This window comes from Balaenoptera ricei, chromosome 13 (assembly GCF_028023285.1).
Source record: "Balaenoptera ricei isolate mBalRic1 chromosome 13, mBalRic1.hap2, whole genome shotgun sequence".
Lineage (NCBI taxonomy): Eukaryota > Metazoa > Chordata > Mammalia > Artiodactyla > Balaenopteridae > Balaenoptera > Balaenoptera ricei.
Genome location: NC_082651.1, coordinates 31,749,644 through 31,763,340, shown reverse-complemented (window position 1 = coordinate 31,763,340; position 13,697 = coordinate 31,749,644). Strand labels below are relative to the sequence as shown.

General features: G+C 42.8%; 1 protein-coding gene across 8 annotated transcripts in view; it reads left to right on the top strand.

Annotated features, from left to right (window-relative positions):
• DGUOK (deoxyguanosine kinase) overlaps positions 1 to 11,628 on the top strand; it is a 43,031-nt gene extending 31,403 nt beyond the window's left edge. For 3 of the 8 annotated variants that reach the window (XM_059942398.1, XM_059942402.1, XM_059942403.1), the window contains 4 exons: positions 4,111 to 4,258; positions 10,136 to 10,251; positions 10,851 to 10,950; positions 11,396 to 11,628. In XM_059942398.1, coding sequence (XP_059798381.1) covers positions 4,111 to 4,258; positions 10,136 to 10,251; positions 10,851 to 10,950; positions 11,396 to 11,422 — 391 coding nt within the window. In that variant the 3' untranslated portion in view covers positions 11,423 to 11,628. Of the gene's footprint in view, positions 1 to 4,110; positions 4,259 to 9,752; positions 9,826 to 10,135; positions 10,252 to 10,850; positions 10,996 to 11,395 lie in introns of those variants that run through there. The other 5 variants (XM_059942399.1, XR_009506397.1, XM_059942400.1 and 2 more) reach the window with 5 other exon arrangements.
• The last annotated feature ends 2,069 nt before the right edge of the window (positions 11,629 to 13,697 follow it).

The following is a 13,697-nucleotide window of genomic DNA, read 5'->3' as shown; positions in this document are numbered from 1 at the left end:
AAAAATGCCATTGGTAATTTGATAGGGATTGCATTGAATCTGTAGATTGCTTTGGGTAGTATACTCATTTTCACAATGTTGATTCTTCCAATCCAAGAACATGGTATATCTCTCCATCTGTTGGTATCATCTTTAATTTCTTTCATCAGTGTCTTATAGTTTTCTGCATACAGGTCTTTTGTCTCCCTAGGTAGGTTTATTCCTAGGTATTTTATTCTTTTTGTTGCAATGGTAAATGGGAGTGTTTCCATAATTTCTCTTTCAGATTTTTCATCATTAGTGTATAGGAATGCAAGAGATTTCTGTGCATTAATTTTGTATCCTGCAACTTTACCATATTCATTAATTAGCTCTAGCAGTTTTCTGGTGGCAGTTTTAGGATTCTCTATGTATAGTATCATGTCATCCGCAAACAGTGACAGTTTTACTTCTTCTTTTCCAATTTGTATTCCTTTTATTTCTTTTTCTTCTCTGATTGCCGTGGCTAGGACTTCCAAAACTATGTTGAATAATAGTGGTGAGAGTGGACATCCTTGTCTCGTTCCTGATCTTAGAGGAAATGCTTTCAGTTTTTCACCATTGAGAATGATGTTTGCTGTGGGTTTGTCATATATGGCCTTTATTATGTTGAGGTAGGTTCCCTCTATGCCCACTTTCTGGAGAGTTTTTATCAGAAATGGGTGTTGAATTTTGTCAAAAGCTTTTTCTGCATCTATTGAGATGATCATATGGTTTTTATTCTTCAATTTGTTAATATGGTGTATCACATTGATTGATTTGCGTATATTGAAGAATCCTTGCATCCCTGGGATAAATCCCACTTGATCGTGGTGTATGATCCTTTTAATGTGTTGTTGGATTCTGTTTGCTAGTATTTTGTTGAGGATTTTTGCATCTATATTCATCAGTGATATTGGTCTGTAATTTTCTTTTTTTGTAGTGTCTTTGTCTGGTTTTGGTATCAGGGTGATGGTGGCCTCATAGAATGAGTTTGGGAGTGTTCCTTCCTCTGCAATTTTTTGGAAGAGTTTGAGAAGGATGGGTGTTAGCTCTTCTCTAAATGTTTGATAGAATTCACCTGTGAAGCCATCTGGTCCTGGACTTTTGTTTGTTGGAAGATTTTTAATCACAGTTTCAATTTCATTACTTGTGATTGGTCTGTTCATATTTTCTGTTTCTTCCTGGTTCAGTCTTGGAAGGTTATACCTTTCTAAGAATTTGTCCATTTCTTCCAGGTTGTCCATTTTATTGGCATAAAGTTGCTTGTAGTAGTCTCTTAGGATGCTTTGTATTTCTGCAGTGTCTGTTGTAACTTCTCCTTTTTCATTTCTGATTTTATTGATTTGAGTCCTCTCCCTCTTTTTCTTGATGAGTCTGGCTAATGGCTTATCAATTTTGTTTATCTTCTCAAAGAACCAACTTTTAGTTTTATTGATCTTTGCTATTGTTTTCTTTGTTTCTATTTCATTTATTTCTGCTCTGATCTTTATGATTTCTTTCCTTCTGCTAACTTTGGGTTTTGTTTGTTCTTCTTTCTCTAGTTTCTTTAAGTGTAAGGTTAGATTGTTTACTTGAGCTTTTTCTTGTTTCTTTAGGTAGGCTTGTATAGCTATAAACTTCCCTCTTAGAACTGCTTTTGCTGCATCCCATAGGTTTTGGGTCGTCGTGTTTTCATTGTCATTTGTCTCTAGGTATTTTTTGATTTCCTCTTTGATTTCTTCAGTGATCTCTTGGTTATTTAGTAACGTATTGTTTAGCCTCCATGTGTTTGTCCTTTTTACGTTTTTTTCCCTGTAATTCATTTCTAATCTCATAGCGTTGTGGTCAGAAAAGATGCTTGATATGATTTCAATTTTCTTAAATTTACTGAGGCTTGATTTGTGACCCAAGATGTGATCTATCTTGGAGAATGTTCCGTGCGCACTTGAGAAGAACGTGTAATCTGCTGTTTTTGGATGGAATGTCCGATATATATCAATTAAATCTATCTGGTCTATTGTGTCATTTAAAGCTTCTGTTCCCTTATTTATTTTCATTTTGGATGATCTGTCCATTGGTGTAAGTGAGGTGTTAAAGTCCCCCACTATTATTGTGTTACTGTCGATTTCCTCTTTTATAGCTGTTAGCAGTTGCCTTATGTATTGAGGTGCTCCTATGTTGGGTGCATATATATTTATAATTGTTATATCTTCTTCTTGGATTGATCCCTGGATCATTATGTAGTGTCCTTCCTTGTCTCTTGTAACATTCTTTAATTTAAAGTCTATTTTATCTGATATGAGTATAGCTACTCCAGCTTTCTTTTGATTTCCATTTGCATGGAATATCTTTTTCCATCCCATCACTTTCAGTCTGTATGTGTCCCTAGGTCTAAAGTGGGTCTCTTGTAGACAGCATATATATGGGTCTTGTTTTTGTATCCATTCAGCCAGTCTATGTCTTTTGGTTGGGGCATTTAATCCATTCACGTTTAAGGTAATTATCGATATGTATGTTCCTATGACCATTTTCTTAATTGTTTTGGGTTTGTTTGTGTAGGTCCTTTTCTTCTCTTGTGTTTCCCACTTAGAGAAGTTCCTTTAGCATTTGTTGTAGAGCTGGTTTGGTGGTGCTGAATTCTCTTAGCTTTTGCTTGTCTGTAAAGCTTTTGATTTCTCCATCAAATCTAAATGAGATCCTTGCCGGGTAGAGTAATCTTGGTTGTAGGTTCTTCCCTTTCATCACTTTAAGTATATCATGCCACTCCCTTCTGGCTTGCAGAGTTTCTGCTGAGAAATCAGCTGTTAACCTTATGGGAGTTCCCTTGTATGTTATTTGTCGTTTTTCCCTTGCTGCTTTCAATAATTTTTCTTTGTCTTTAATTTTTGCCACTTTGATTACTATGTGTCTCGGCGTGTTTCTCCTTGGGTTTATCCTGTATGGGACTCTCTGCGCTTCCTGGACTTGGGTGGCTATTTCCTTTCCCATGTTAGGGAAGTTTTCGACTATAATCTCTTCAAATATTTTCTCTGGTCCTTTCTCTCTCTCTTCTCCTTCTGGGACCCCTATAATGCGAATGTTGTTGCGTTTAATGTTGTCCCAGAGGTCTCTTAGGCTGTCTTCATTTCTTTTCATTCTTTTTTCTTTAGTCTGTTCCGCAGCAGTGAATTCCATCATTCTGTCTTCCAGGTCACTTATCCGTTCTTCTGCCTCAGTTATTCTGCTATTGATTCCTTCTAGTGTAGTTTTCATTTCAGTTATTGTATTGGTCATCTCTGTTTGTTTGTTCTTTAATTCTTCTAGGTCTTTGTTAATCATTTCTTGCATCTTCTCAATCTTTGCCTCCATTCTTATTCCAAGGTCCTGGATCATCTTCACTATCATTATTCTGAATTCTTTTTCTGGAAGGTTGCCTATCTCCACTTCATTTAGTTGTTTTTCTGGGGTTTTTTCTTGTTCCTTCATCTGGTACATAGCCCTCTGCCTTTTCATCTTCTCTATCTTTCTGTAACTGTGGTTTTTGGTCCACAGACTGCAGGATTATAGTTTTTCTTGCTTCTGTTGTCTGCCCTCTCAGGCTTGAGTCTTTAAATTAAAAGTGGTGGGTGCTTTATACTAGATTGGCTTTTTGTTTGGGGGTTTACTTGCAGTAATAATAAAGAAATCTTAAAAGTTTGAGTTTACATGCAAGTTTGAGTTTACATGCACCATTTGCTATATGTTTTGACTGGTTTCCAGCAGGGAAAATTGTTAGTGACCAATGATATTCTCTTTCAGTGTCCCTTTTCTTCCAGTGGATTAATCCATCCAGAGAGCTGTGATTTCGGCCTCTAAAGTCTAAATTCTATTCTCATCTTAGTGTTGAGCAAGGAGGGAGAGACATAGGTGAAGAATTCAGATTTCTTAAAGATGGGTGAGGAACTAGAAAGGTTAAGTGTCAACTATACTTCAATTTAAAAAGAAAAAGAAAAAAAAAGATTGATGAGGCGCTAGAAAGGTTAAGTGGTTTGGACAGACATGGAACGAGTTGGTTATCGATAATTTTTTTTTTTTGCTTCTCTCATTCTTTGGCCTTTCATTCCATTTCCCATTCTCCTCCCCTCTCCCCATCCTACTTACATTTCCAACCAGGTATATCTTTGCAAAGACTCTTTTTGAAAATGGTTCCCTCAGTGACATCGAATGGCATATCTATCAGGACTGGCATTATTTTCTCCTGCAGGAGTTTGCCAGCCGGCTCAGATTACATGGCTTCATCTACCTCCAGGCTGCTCCCCAGGTAACACAGAATTTAAAGCCTTAGACTTTAGGGCCATATGAAACTTAAGAGGTGATGTTCTCTGAGCCCCTGATTTTCCAGTTGGAGAAAGTCGATTGTGGGTATTACCTGGAGCATGGAGAGCAGTGGATGCGTACTCTCCCATCCTAGCGTGAGCACCCACAGGCTTTCCGAAGCAGAGGGCTAAAGCAAATGGCTGTGCGTAGAAAGGGTCCTTCTTGATGTAGCAACCACATAGAGAAAATTGGGCTTTATATTTATCACCAGGGTCTGCAGCTTCGACCCTCTGATCAGCTAACCTGTAACCAGTTGCCTCAGCTTTTCCTTCCCTCTAACTGGGTCATCAGAGTCTGTGATGGTCTTGATGGTTTCCTGAATAGCATGTCAGGAGGAGGAAAAGGGTTTCCTCACCTCATCCTGATACCATCCTAATTTATAGTCTCCTTTTGAACCTTAAGGATGCCACTGGGAAGGCAAGATGGACTGTGGAAGTTGCATCCCATGACCCTCTGACTTGGACCGTGGAGCCAGCCCAGCCCACAGTAGGGTGATGTTATGGCAGGAGCACTGGAGTCTCTGGAGACAGCAGTGGTCCTTGGCTCTGCCAACAGGCAGTGACCGTGGGCAGGCCCTGGAAACCTTTCCCCAGAGGGGTCCTTGTCTGTCAAATCCAGTGTCTCACACTAGTGATCTCTAAGGGCTCTTCTGGAGTGGGAGTCAAGGCAGGGGGTATTTTTTGAGGGTTGTGTTGTTCTCACCTTTTTAGACAAATATCTGACATACAGTCAAATGCCAGATATACCACATTATCTTAGGAGGGAAAGTTCCCTTCAAGCTAGAGGCCGTGCTTTTAGAGACAGGACTGAGTCTCGTGGAAGGGGGAAGCCTGAGAGCAGACTGACTGATCAGAAAATGGGTGGGAGAGCCCCAGTTGCACAGGCTCACAGGAGCCAGAGACGAGAGGACCGGATGGAAGGGCCTGACCAGTTTGAATGCCTTGGGTGTGACAGGCACCAGGTGTTGGGGCTCTTTGTGTCAGGAGCTTCTGAAGATTGTGAGGCAGAAGCTAGGTCATAGGAGGAAATAAAGAGATTCCACAGAAGTAAATAGGATCTCAGGTTTAAAGTGAAACTCAGCTAGAGATGCAGTGAAGCCAGAGGGCTGAGAACCTTCTGTGAAAAGAATGAAGCTGAAAGTAGCTGCCTTGTGTATTTATGGCTTCTTCCACAGTAGTCTTCATTGCCTGGGAGCAGGAATAGACGAAGCCAATTATGAGGGTGACTGTACTGTAGGGGCGGGGATTGGTGTCAGTGATTAGGGGAAAAGGAGACCCCTGCCAAAAGGATGGTTTGAAGTAGCTGAGTGTAGGGTTCAGGATGAGAGGAAAATCCTGGCCCCCAGGAGGGCTCATGGTTGAGTAAGAGCATTGTGGACTTGAACTGAGTGAAGATTGTGGTTGGATTTTGAAGAGGTGACAGGTTTCCAGTAGGAGTTCATGGGATGGATAGTTGAAAGCAGAAGTAGGTTGAGGGGCTAAGCATTAAGAGAAGAATTGAAAGTACTGACCTAGCCTTTTCCTGGTTCCTAACCTAACCTAACCTAACCTGCTGGGACACTGGGACCCAGCAAGGGAAGGAAGAAAGTCTTCCTCACTTCTTTGTGTACTTGGAATGACTTTGTGAGAAGAGACAATGATGATGACAGTGGTGGTGGTGACTGTTATTTTTATGGTGTGGCTGATACATCTTTTTGGAGAGACGAATTGAGTATTTCAGCTGGGGTAGAATAAGGGTTGAAGGATTACTGCAACTTGATGGTAGAAAAAAATAGCTTATTCATTTTGATATTGAATGGGGATTTTGGTGCTATTTTGATGGTATTAGAGCCAGGAACCAGGAATGTCGATATCCTTCCCCTGAAGTCATCACTGACCTCTTCTGTGAGACCCAAAGAGAACTATATCTAAGAGCAGAACAGAAGTGAAAACATCTCTGTGTAGAAAGCTGTGCCAGTGCTCAGTCCCCTGGCTACGTTTAGAGCTCGAGGGATGGGCTCAAGTAGGGCCTTTTGCTCCTTCCCACCTACTGTCCCCTAAATTGTAAAAAGCAAGCGAGCCAACAGTAAAAAATCAGAAGAGAAATGGCTGGGCCTCAGTGCCCCATAGAATCAGGAAGAGAGAGTGCAGCTGGCCAGTGTGCCTCCAAGAGCCAGGCCGTGTTTGCAACCTGGACACAGCGTGCTGCAAAGGCCTGGGAACAAGTGGCACCTGGATGCTGGGCTTGAGAAGCACAGTGGCCAGACCCATTAGCAGCCACTGTCCAGTTGCTGTCTCTGACTTCAAGCAGTCCGGACAGCAGCTCTTCCGGGGGTGGGGATGCGGCGGGCAGGGGAGTGAACGGGCAGCCGTCATTTCCAGCTGCACTGTCTTTCCTGTTCACATTCAGTATGTCCTCCCCATGAGGGCTGAGGTAAAGAGGGACCAGACTAAAGCACTGTTTGCACAGGTTTTTTTCTTTAAAGAACTTGTTGTAACCATATCAGTAAAGCAACAATTATGGCAAATGCTCAAAATAGAAGTTTACCTAGGCTTCTGGAGGGAAGAAAAGTTTGCTCTATTAAGCAAATTAACAGTGCAAAGGGAAATGTTAGCCCAGTTTAGCAGGAGAGACTTTAGCATCAATGTTTGCCTGCCAGCAATGAATGAATAATTATAGCTTTTATAAAAAGAATTGCTCTGCCCTGTGTATAATTGAAACCATAAAGCCACATTCTAAAAAATACGCATTTTCATTAATTCTGATAATATTTTTCTCTCAGGAAAATTAGGTAGCTTTGCTATATTTAGAAATCCTGAAGCTACCTTGCTGGCAGGAATGTGAATCGGTCAGCCTCTAAGGAGGCAGTTTGGCAGCGTATACTAGCAGTGCACATACTTTTGACCTATTAATCATGCTCCTTGGAATTTACTCCATAAATATGCTCCCACATAGGCAAAATGGTTCATGTGCAAGGCAACATTGTTTACAATAGCAAGTTATTGTAAACAGCCCAGTAGTCATCAGTAGGGACCGGTTGAATAGATTATGCTCCATCCATGCACTGATAAACTCTGAAGTCATGAAAAAGAACTAGAAAGTACTATACTGACATGTAACAATCTTCAAGACGTATTGTTAAGTAAAGAAAAATAAGAACTAAGTGTGTGGTAGGAGACCTTTTATATGTATGGGTTTGTTTGGTTTTTTAAAATTTTATTTATTTATTAATTTATTTATTTATGGCTGTGTTGGGTCTTCATTTCTGTGCGAGGGCTTTTTCTAGTTGCGGCAAGTGGGGGCCACTCCTCATCGCGGTGTGCGGGCCTCTCACTATCGCGGCCTCTCTTGTTGCGGAGCACAGGCTCCAGACACGCAGGCTCAGTAATTGTGGCTCACGGGCCCAGTTGCTCCGCGGCATGTGGGATCTTCCCAGACCAGGGCTCGAACCCGTGTCCTCTGCATTGGCAGGCAGATTCTCAACCACTGCGCCACCAGGGAAGCCCTGGGGTTTTTTTTTAAAGGTGGGGTTAAGAATGTGAAATGCGTGAATCTTTCTGAAAGTATACAACAAGTCACTAACGTCTGTCATCAGTGGGGCGGAGAACTGGGTAGCAGGAAGTCAGTGGTGTAAAGCTGTGTGATGGGCAGGCAGGGGAACAAGGGGAGATGCCTCGAAGCAGTCAGCGCTGAGTTTGAGGATGTCAGTAGGGGCAGGATGACAGAAGGGGAGGTTCAGAGTAAAGGAAAGCAGAAACGGAAAAGATTAAAGCAGGAGCAAAAGGTCGATAGAGATAGACTAGGTCAGGAAGGAAAACGTTCAGTGAGTATGTGCAACAAATACTTATTGACCACCTGCTCTACCAGGCCCTGCGCTCAGCCCTGAACCAGACGGACTCTGGCCTGCCTCCTGGGTCTTCCCCAGTCACTGTGCCCTTAGAGCACCCTGTGCAGACCTCCCTCTGTCACCTGATACAGCTGAAATACCACTGGGGGTCTGTGTTTGTCCAGGGCCTAGCGTAGCGCCTGGCTCGCAGAGTGGTGCTGAGTAAGCCGGTACCAGAGATAAAGGCAGAGCCCTGCCTCTTCCGGGAAGCGCCTCTGACTGCCTGAGCCCAACTGCTGCCTCCCTTATCTGACCGCCGCACTTAAGATCCAAACCTCCCAGTTCAGCACTTGATTTGCTATTTTTCGTATGTCGTTTTACTTGTTATCTAACTAGATTATAGAATCCCTAGGACAAGGACTTCATCTAAGTTTAGAGCAGTTCTTAATTCAGGGGAAAGAGATGAAAAGGGATAAGGGCTAAAAGTATTAACATGTTAGATCTGTGTTAATCAGTTTGAAAAGTTGGACATAAGATCATAAATGAAATGTGTGTTTATATGATTTTCTTTCCTTAGAGGAAAGATGGCACAAGAGGGAAACAGCAAAGACTCTGCACCTTTAGGGATATTGTACCCTACGTTTGGGGATAAAGTTTACATTTGGGAATAAAGTTTAAATGTTTGAAAGAAGTCCTAAATCAGTGAGTTAATCTACTTGTTCTTCCCAGGACAGATGACATTGAATAATAAAGCGTTTGCCAGGCAGAGAGAGGAAGGAAGGCAATTCAGGCAAAGCAGACATTCAGAGCAAAAGTTTTGAGATGTGAAAGAGCTTGATCTGTACCGCAGGCAGGAGGTCAAATCTGGCTGAAGCCGTGGGTCCAGGGGAGGAAGGAGCTAAGGAAGTTGAAAGTGGAGAGTTAGGAGGGGTGGCCAGACTCCGGGAATGGCCTTGTATGACCAGTAAAGGAGAAGCTGACATTCCCTGAGCCATTGTGCTTCAAACTTTCTGACCAGAGTGAAATTATGCACACTCTGGAAGGAGTGGAGGATGGAGAGTTAGTCTCAAGCCTCACGTTTTTTACTTCTTTACCTTTGACCTATGCAGAATTTGCATCGTGCCCCAGAGAGAGTGTTTGATATGATATGAAAGAGATGTTTCAAATTACTTACCCTTTGGTAAATATGATGTTACTCATACTTCCTTGAATCCGGGGCTGAAGGCGATAAGGACCCTGTGAGGTATTTTAAGCAAGGAGAGTAATACCGTTACAGTCAACCCTCCATATCTGCAGACACGGACCCCACTGATGTGGAGAGCCCACTGTCATTTCATACACATAAGGGACTTGAGCAGCCTTGGATATCTGTATCCTAAGGGGGTCCTGGAACCAACCCCCCCTTACCACAGATACTGAGGGACAACTGTATATTGCAATACTCTGGAAGGGTGGACTGAGCAGGAAAACTAGGAGGAAGGACAGCATTTGCCAGGAACTTGACGGGCTCCCTCTGTAAATCTTCACAGCGACCCGTGGGATTGATGAAGGGGGAGGAAATGGAAGCCCACAAAGCTTGCCCTGCTGCTGCCTGGTGAAGATGGGAGTTTAACCCTGGACTTTCTGACTTTAGGGCCTGTGCTCTTTCCACATGCTTCACCACTTCCAGGAGGCAGGGAGCCAGAAGGCTCTTGCTCGTAGCCCAGGTGAGAGATGATGAGGGCCTGACCAGGGCAGAGGCGAGAGAGGCAAGGTGAGAGCCAGCTGGAGAGAGATTAAAGAGAGTTCGGTGACTTCCTGGGTGTGGCTGGGAGGAGGAAAAAAAGGTTATTCCAGGTTCCCAGGGTAGACGATGTTTGTTATTGACCTGTGATTGAATAAAAAACAAGGCAGCAGAAGCAAAGGCGTAGTGCTCGTGCCCAGGATAGACATGGCAAGTGGGTCTGAGAGCACCCCAGCTTTTGTAACAGCCGAAATAACCAAAGAGCTCAGCAGATCCTTGGGATTGTCTTTCAGGTTTGTTTGAAGAGACTACACCTGAGGGCCAGGGAAGAGGAGAAAGGAATTGAGTTGGCGTATCTTGAGCAGCTTCATGCTCAGCATGAAGCCTGGCTTGTCCGCAAAACAACCCCGTAAGTGGAGAAGAGAGCAGCAGTGGACAGAGGCCTGCCTTCCTGCAGCCGGTCATTAAAATTCAGGAAGTTCAACATGCAGCTCCTTAAGCAGGTTCAGAATGTTCTGGAAGTGGTTGGAATTGTCAAGCATTATCCAAATCAGAAATTTAATATTGGATATAATCTATATATTCTAAGAAACTTTTTATTAGATTCTATTTCTCCAGCTTTTTTGTTTTTTGACATCCCCTGACTGACCATGGTGATTGATGATGATGACATAGTTGGCTCAGGGTAAAGGGCTGAAAAATTTTAGAGAAATTGTCAATGTACTAAGTTGACGTTCCTAGTTTCAGCCTTTCCTCCCTTCAGGCTTGGTGTGGTGTCCATTTAAAATGTTTGAGGCTCTGACCTTCAGTATCAGTCTCAAGACTAAAGAGGAATTTCAGCCTTATCTTCCCAGCCAACTTTATTGAATTCTCTTTTTAAACTACTGTTTACATGAAATTTCCTTAAGAAGGTATGTGACCTTAGATCTGTTCTGAATTATTAAGACTGGTGAGTATGTGAAACCTGCCATCTTTTTCCTGTTCCCTAAATGTTCATGCTTCTTATAGGCTCCACTCTGAGGCCCTGCTGAACATTCCAGTGCTGGTGTTGGATGTCAATGACGATTTTTCTGAAGAAGTAACCAAACAAGAAGAGCTCATGAAGAGGGTGGGGAAGACCTTAACTCCTGCTTTCTAGTAGTTTTCCTTTTTTGCACTTTTATTGCTTCAGACTTCAGTATGGGCCCTGTGCATTGTGCCTCAAATTGCATTTCACACTCCAAAGCCTGTGGGGCCTTGTAGAAGTTACTAATATAATCCCTGTTCTCTAATATTGTGGGCCAATAACTGTTAAATACTTGACTTGTAATATGTGCTTTCCAGCTGACTCCCTCCTCTAAGGTATTCTAGAACTAGGGAAATGAGACTTCTGGATTCTATCCAGCTCTGCCACTTGATACTGTAGGACCCTGGGCAGGTCACATTTCCTTTCCATACCTATTTTCTCTTCCTCACAAAAACTCATGGGCTTGGCTGCATATGCATTATGGATGGACTATTGTGTAGTCTCCTGAAAATGTGAAATTAACTTTCAGTTTTTCTCTTTCCCACAGGTAAACACCTTTGTAAAGAATCTATAACCAGTACCAGGATGTTCTAGCTGGCTCTCTGACTTTTTGAAGCCAGAAGAATACCAAGTCACCCACCTTCCCATCCCCACTCCCATCTCCTTTTACACCTAGAGTGCTCTGACACTCAGGGGTTAGGTTTCTATTATCCTTGGACCCTGCCTTTGTCTTCTTTTATATCTCAAGGACTTCTTAAATAAAGTCTACATTTTTGTGGATTTTGCTATCCAGTTGTTCATTTATTTCAGCGTGTATCTACTGGTGCCTGCTCTGAGCTCCCCTCTAGACTGGCCATTTTCACATGAGAAAAGTCTTTGCTTTGCTTCTTCTTGAATCCTTCACCAACCAGACTTCCCTGTGTGTTCACTGGCTCCTTCTGACATTCCAGGGCGGGAACTGCTTCTAGGACCCCTAACCAAGCTCTGCCTTAGGCATGAAGAAGGGAAGTAAAGTGACTCAGGAGTGGGTGGATGCTCAAGTGTGAGTCCCCAGAGCCAGGAAATGGAGCCCGAACTCCAGGAAGCTCCTCTGTCTCTTCCCATCCAGCACTCTTGGTTTGGGGGATGGGGTGGGGATTTAGACCTTTGTCTTAGAGCTGAAGAACCTGGATGAAAGAAAGGGATGGAAGGAGGGAGAGAATAAATCATGAGCCTAAAAGTTCAGCATCTGATATTTAGGGTTCGGTCATCCTGGCACTCTGGCCTGCTCCAAACACCTGACCTAGTGAGTTTCAGGTGACCTTAATGGAGTGAATCTGTCTACGCTGGAAAGAAAGAAAATAATTTTTTGTGGTGCACTTCAAGCTTCAAGGACAGTTTATTGTTAAGAGAGAAAAATACATGGCTCTATAGAATTGAAGTGCTTCATTGAAAGAAGACTGCAGATCCATGATTCACCGGGATCGGAATTCCTGCACTGAGCCCTTGACAGTTGCACAGGCACGCAGGAAAATGAATGAGCTCGGGACCCAGAGTGTCCCAGGAGACAGAAACCTGTGTCTCCCTTGATGCTTGGGAAAACGAGTGTGAGACTAGTTTCTAACAAATGCGGGATGTTTTGAAATAGCACGGCATTTCTTTACCCTACTTAAAAAAAAATTTTTTTTTTTTAAATTTATTTTTGGCTGCCTTGGGTCTTCATTGCTGTGCGCAGGGGCTACTCTTTGTTGTGGTGCGTGGGCTTATTGTGGTGGCTTCTCTTGTTGCGGAGCACAGGCTGTAGGTGCGTGGGCTTCAGTAGTTGTGGCTCGCGGGCTCTCTAGAGCACGGACTCAGTAGTTGTGGCGCACGGGCTCTAGAGAGCAGGCTCAGTAGTTGTGGTGCTCCGTGGCATGTGGGCTCTTCCCGGACCAGGGCTCGAACCCATGTCTCCTGCATTGGCAGGCGGATTCTTAACCACTGCGCCACCAGGGAAGCCCCTATCCTGCTTAAAAAATTTTTAACAGCTTTACTGAGATGTAATTCACATACCATACAATTCACCCATTTAAAGTGTACAATTCAGTAGTTTTTAGTATAGTCATAGGGTCGTGCAACCATCACCACAATCAATTCTAGAACGTTTTCATCACCCTAAGAAGAAATGCCACATCAGTCGCCATCACTCCCCCACCATCCCCACCCACCTGTGCCCCACCCTGGGCAATCACCAGTCTACTTTCTATCTCTACTGATTGGCCTATTCTGGACATTTCATATAAGTAGAATCACATACTATGTGGCCTTTTGTGACTGGCTTCTTTTCATTTTAAGGTTTTCAAGCTTCATCCAAGTTGTAACAAGTATCAGTACTTCATTCCTTTTTATGACTAAATATTTCGTTTTGTGAATATACCACATTTTGTTTATCTATTCATCCATTGATGCACATGTGGATTCCATTTTTTGGCTATTAAGAATAACACTGCTATGAAAATTCATATACAGGTTTTTGTGTGGATGTGTGTTTTCATTGCTCTTGGGTATATACCGGGGAACAGAATTATTGGGTCAAATGATAACTCCACGTTTAACTGTTTGAGGAACTGCTAAACTTCCAGAATTCCATGTTACATTCCCTCCAGCAATGTATGAGTGTTACACTTTCTCCACATCCTTGCCATCTATCATTTTGATTATAACCATCCTAATAGGAGTGAAGTCGTATCTCATTGTGGCTTTCATTTACATTCCCTTAATGGCTAATGATGTTGAGCAAAACTTTTCATGTGCTTATTGGTCATTTGTATATCTTCTTTGGAAAAAAATGTCTATTCAAATCCTTTGTCCATTTTTTCAATTTTGTTATT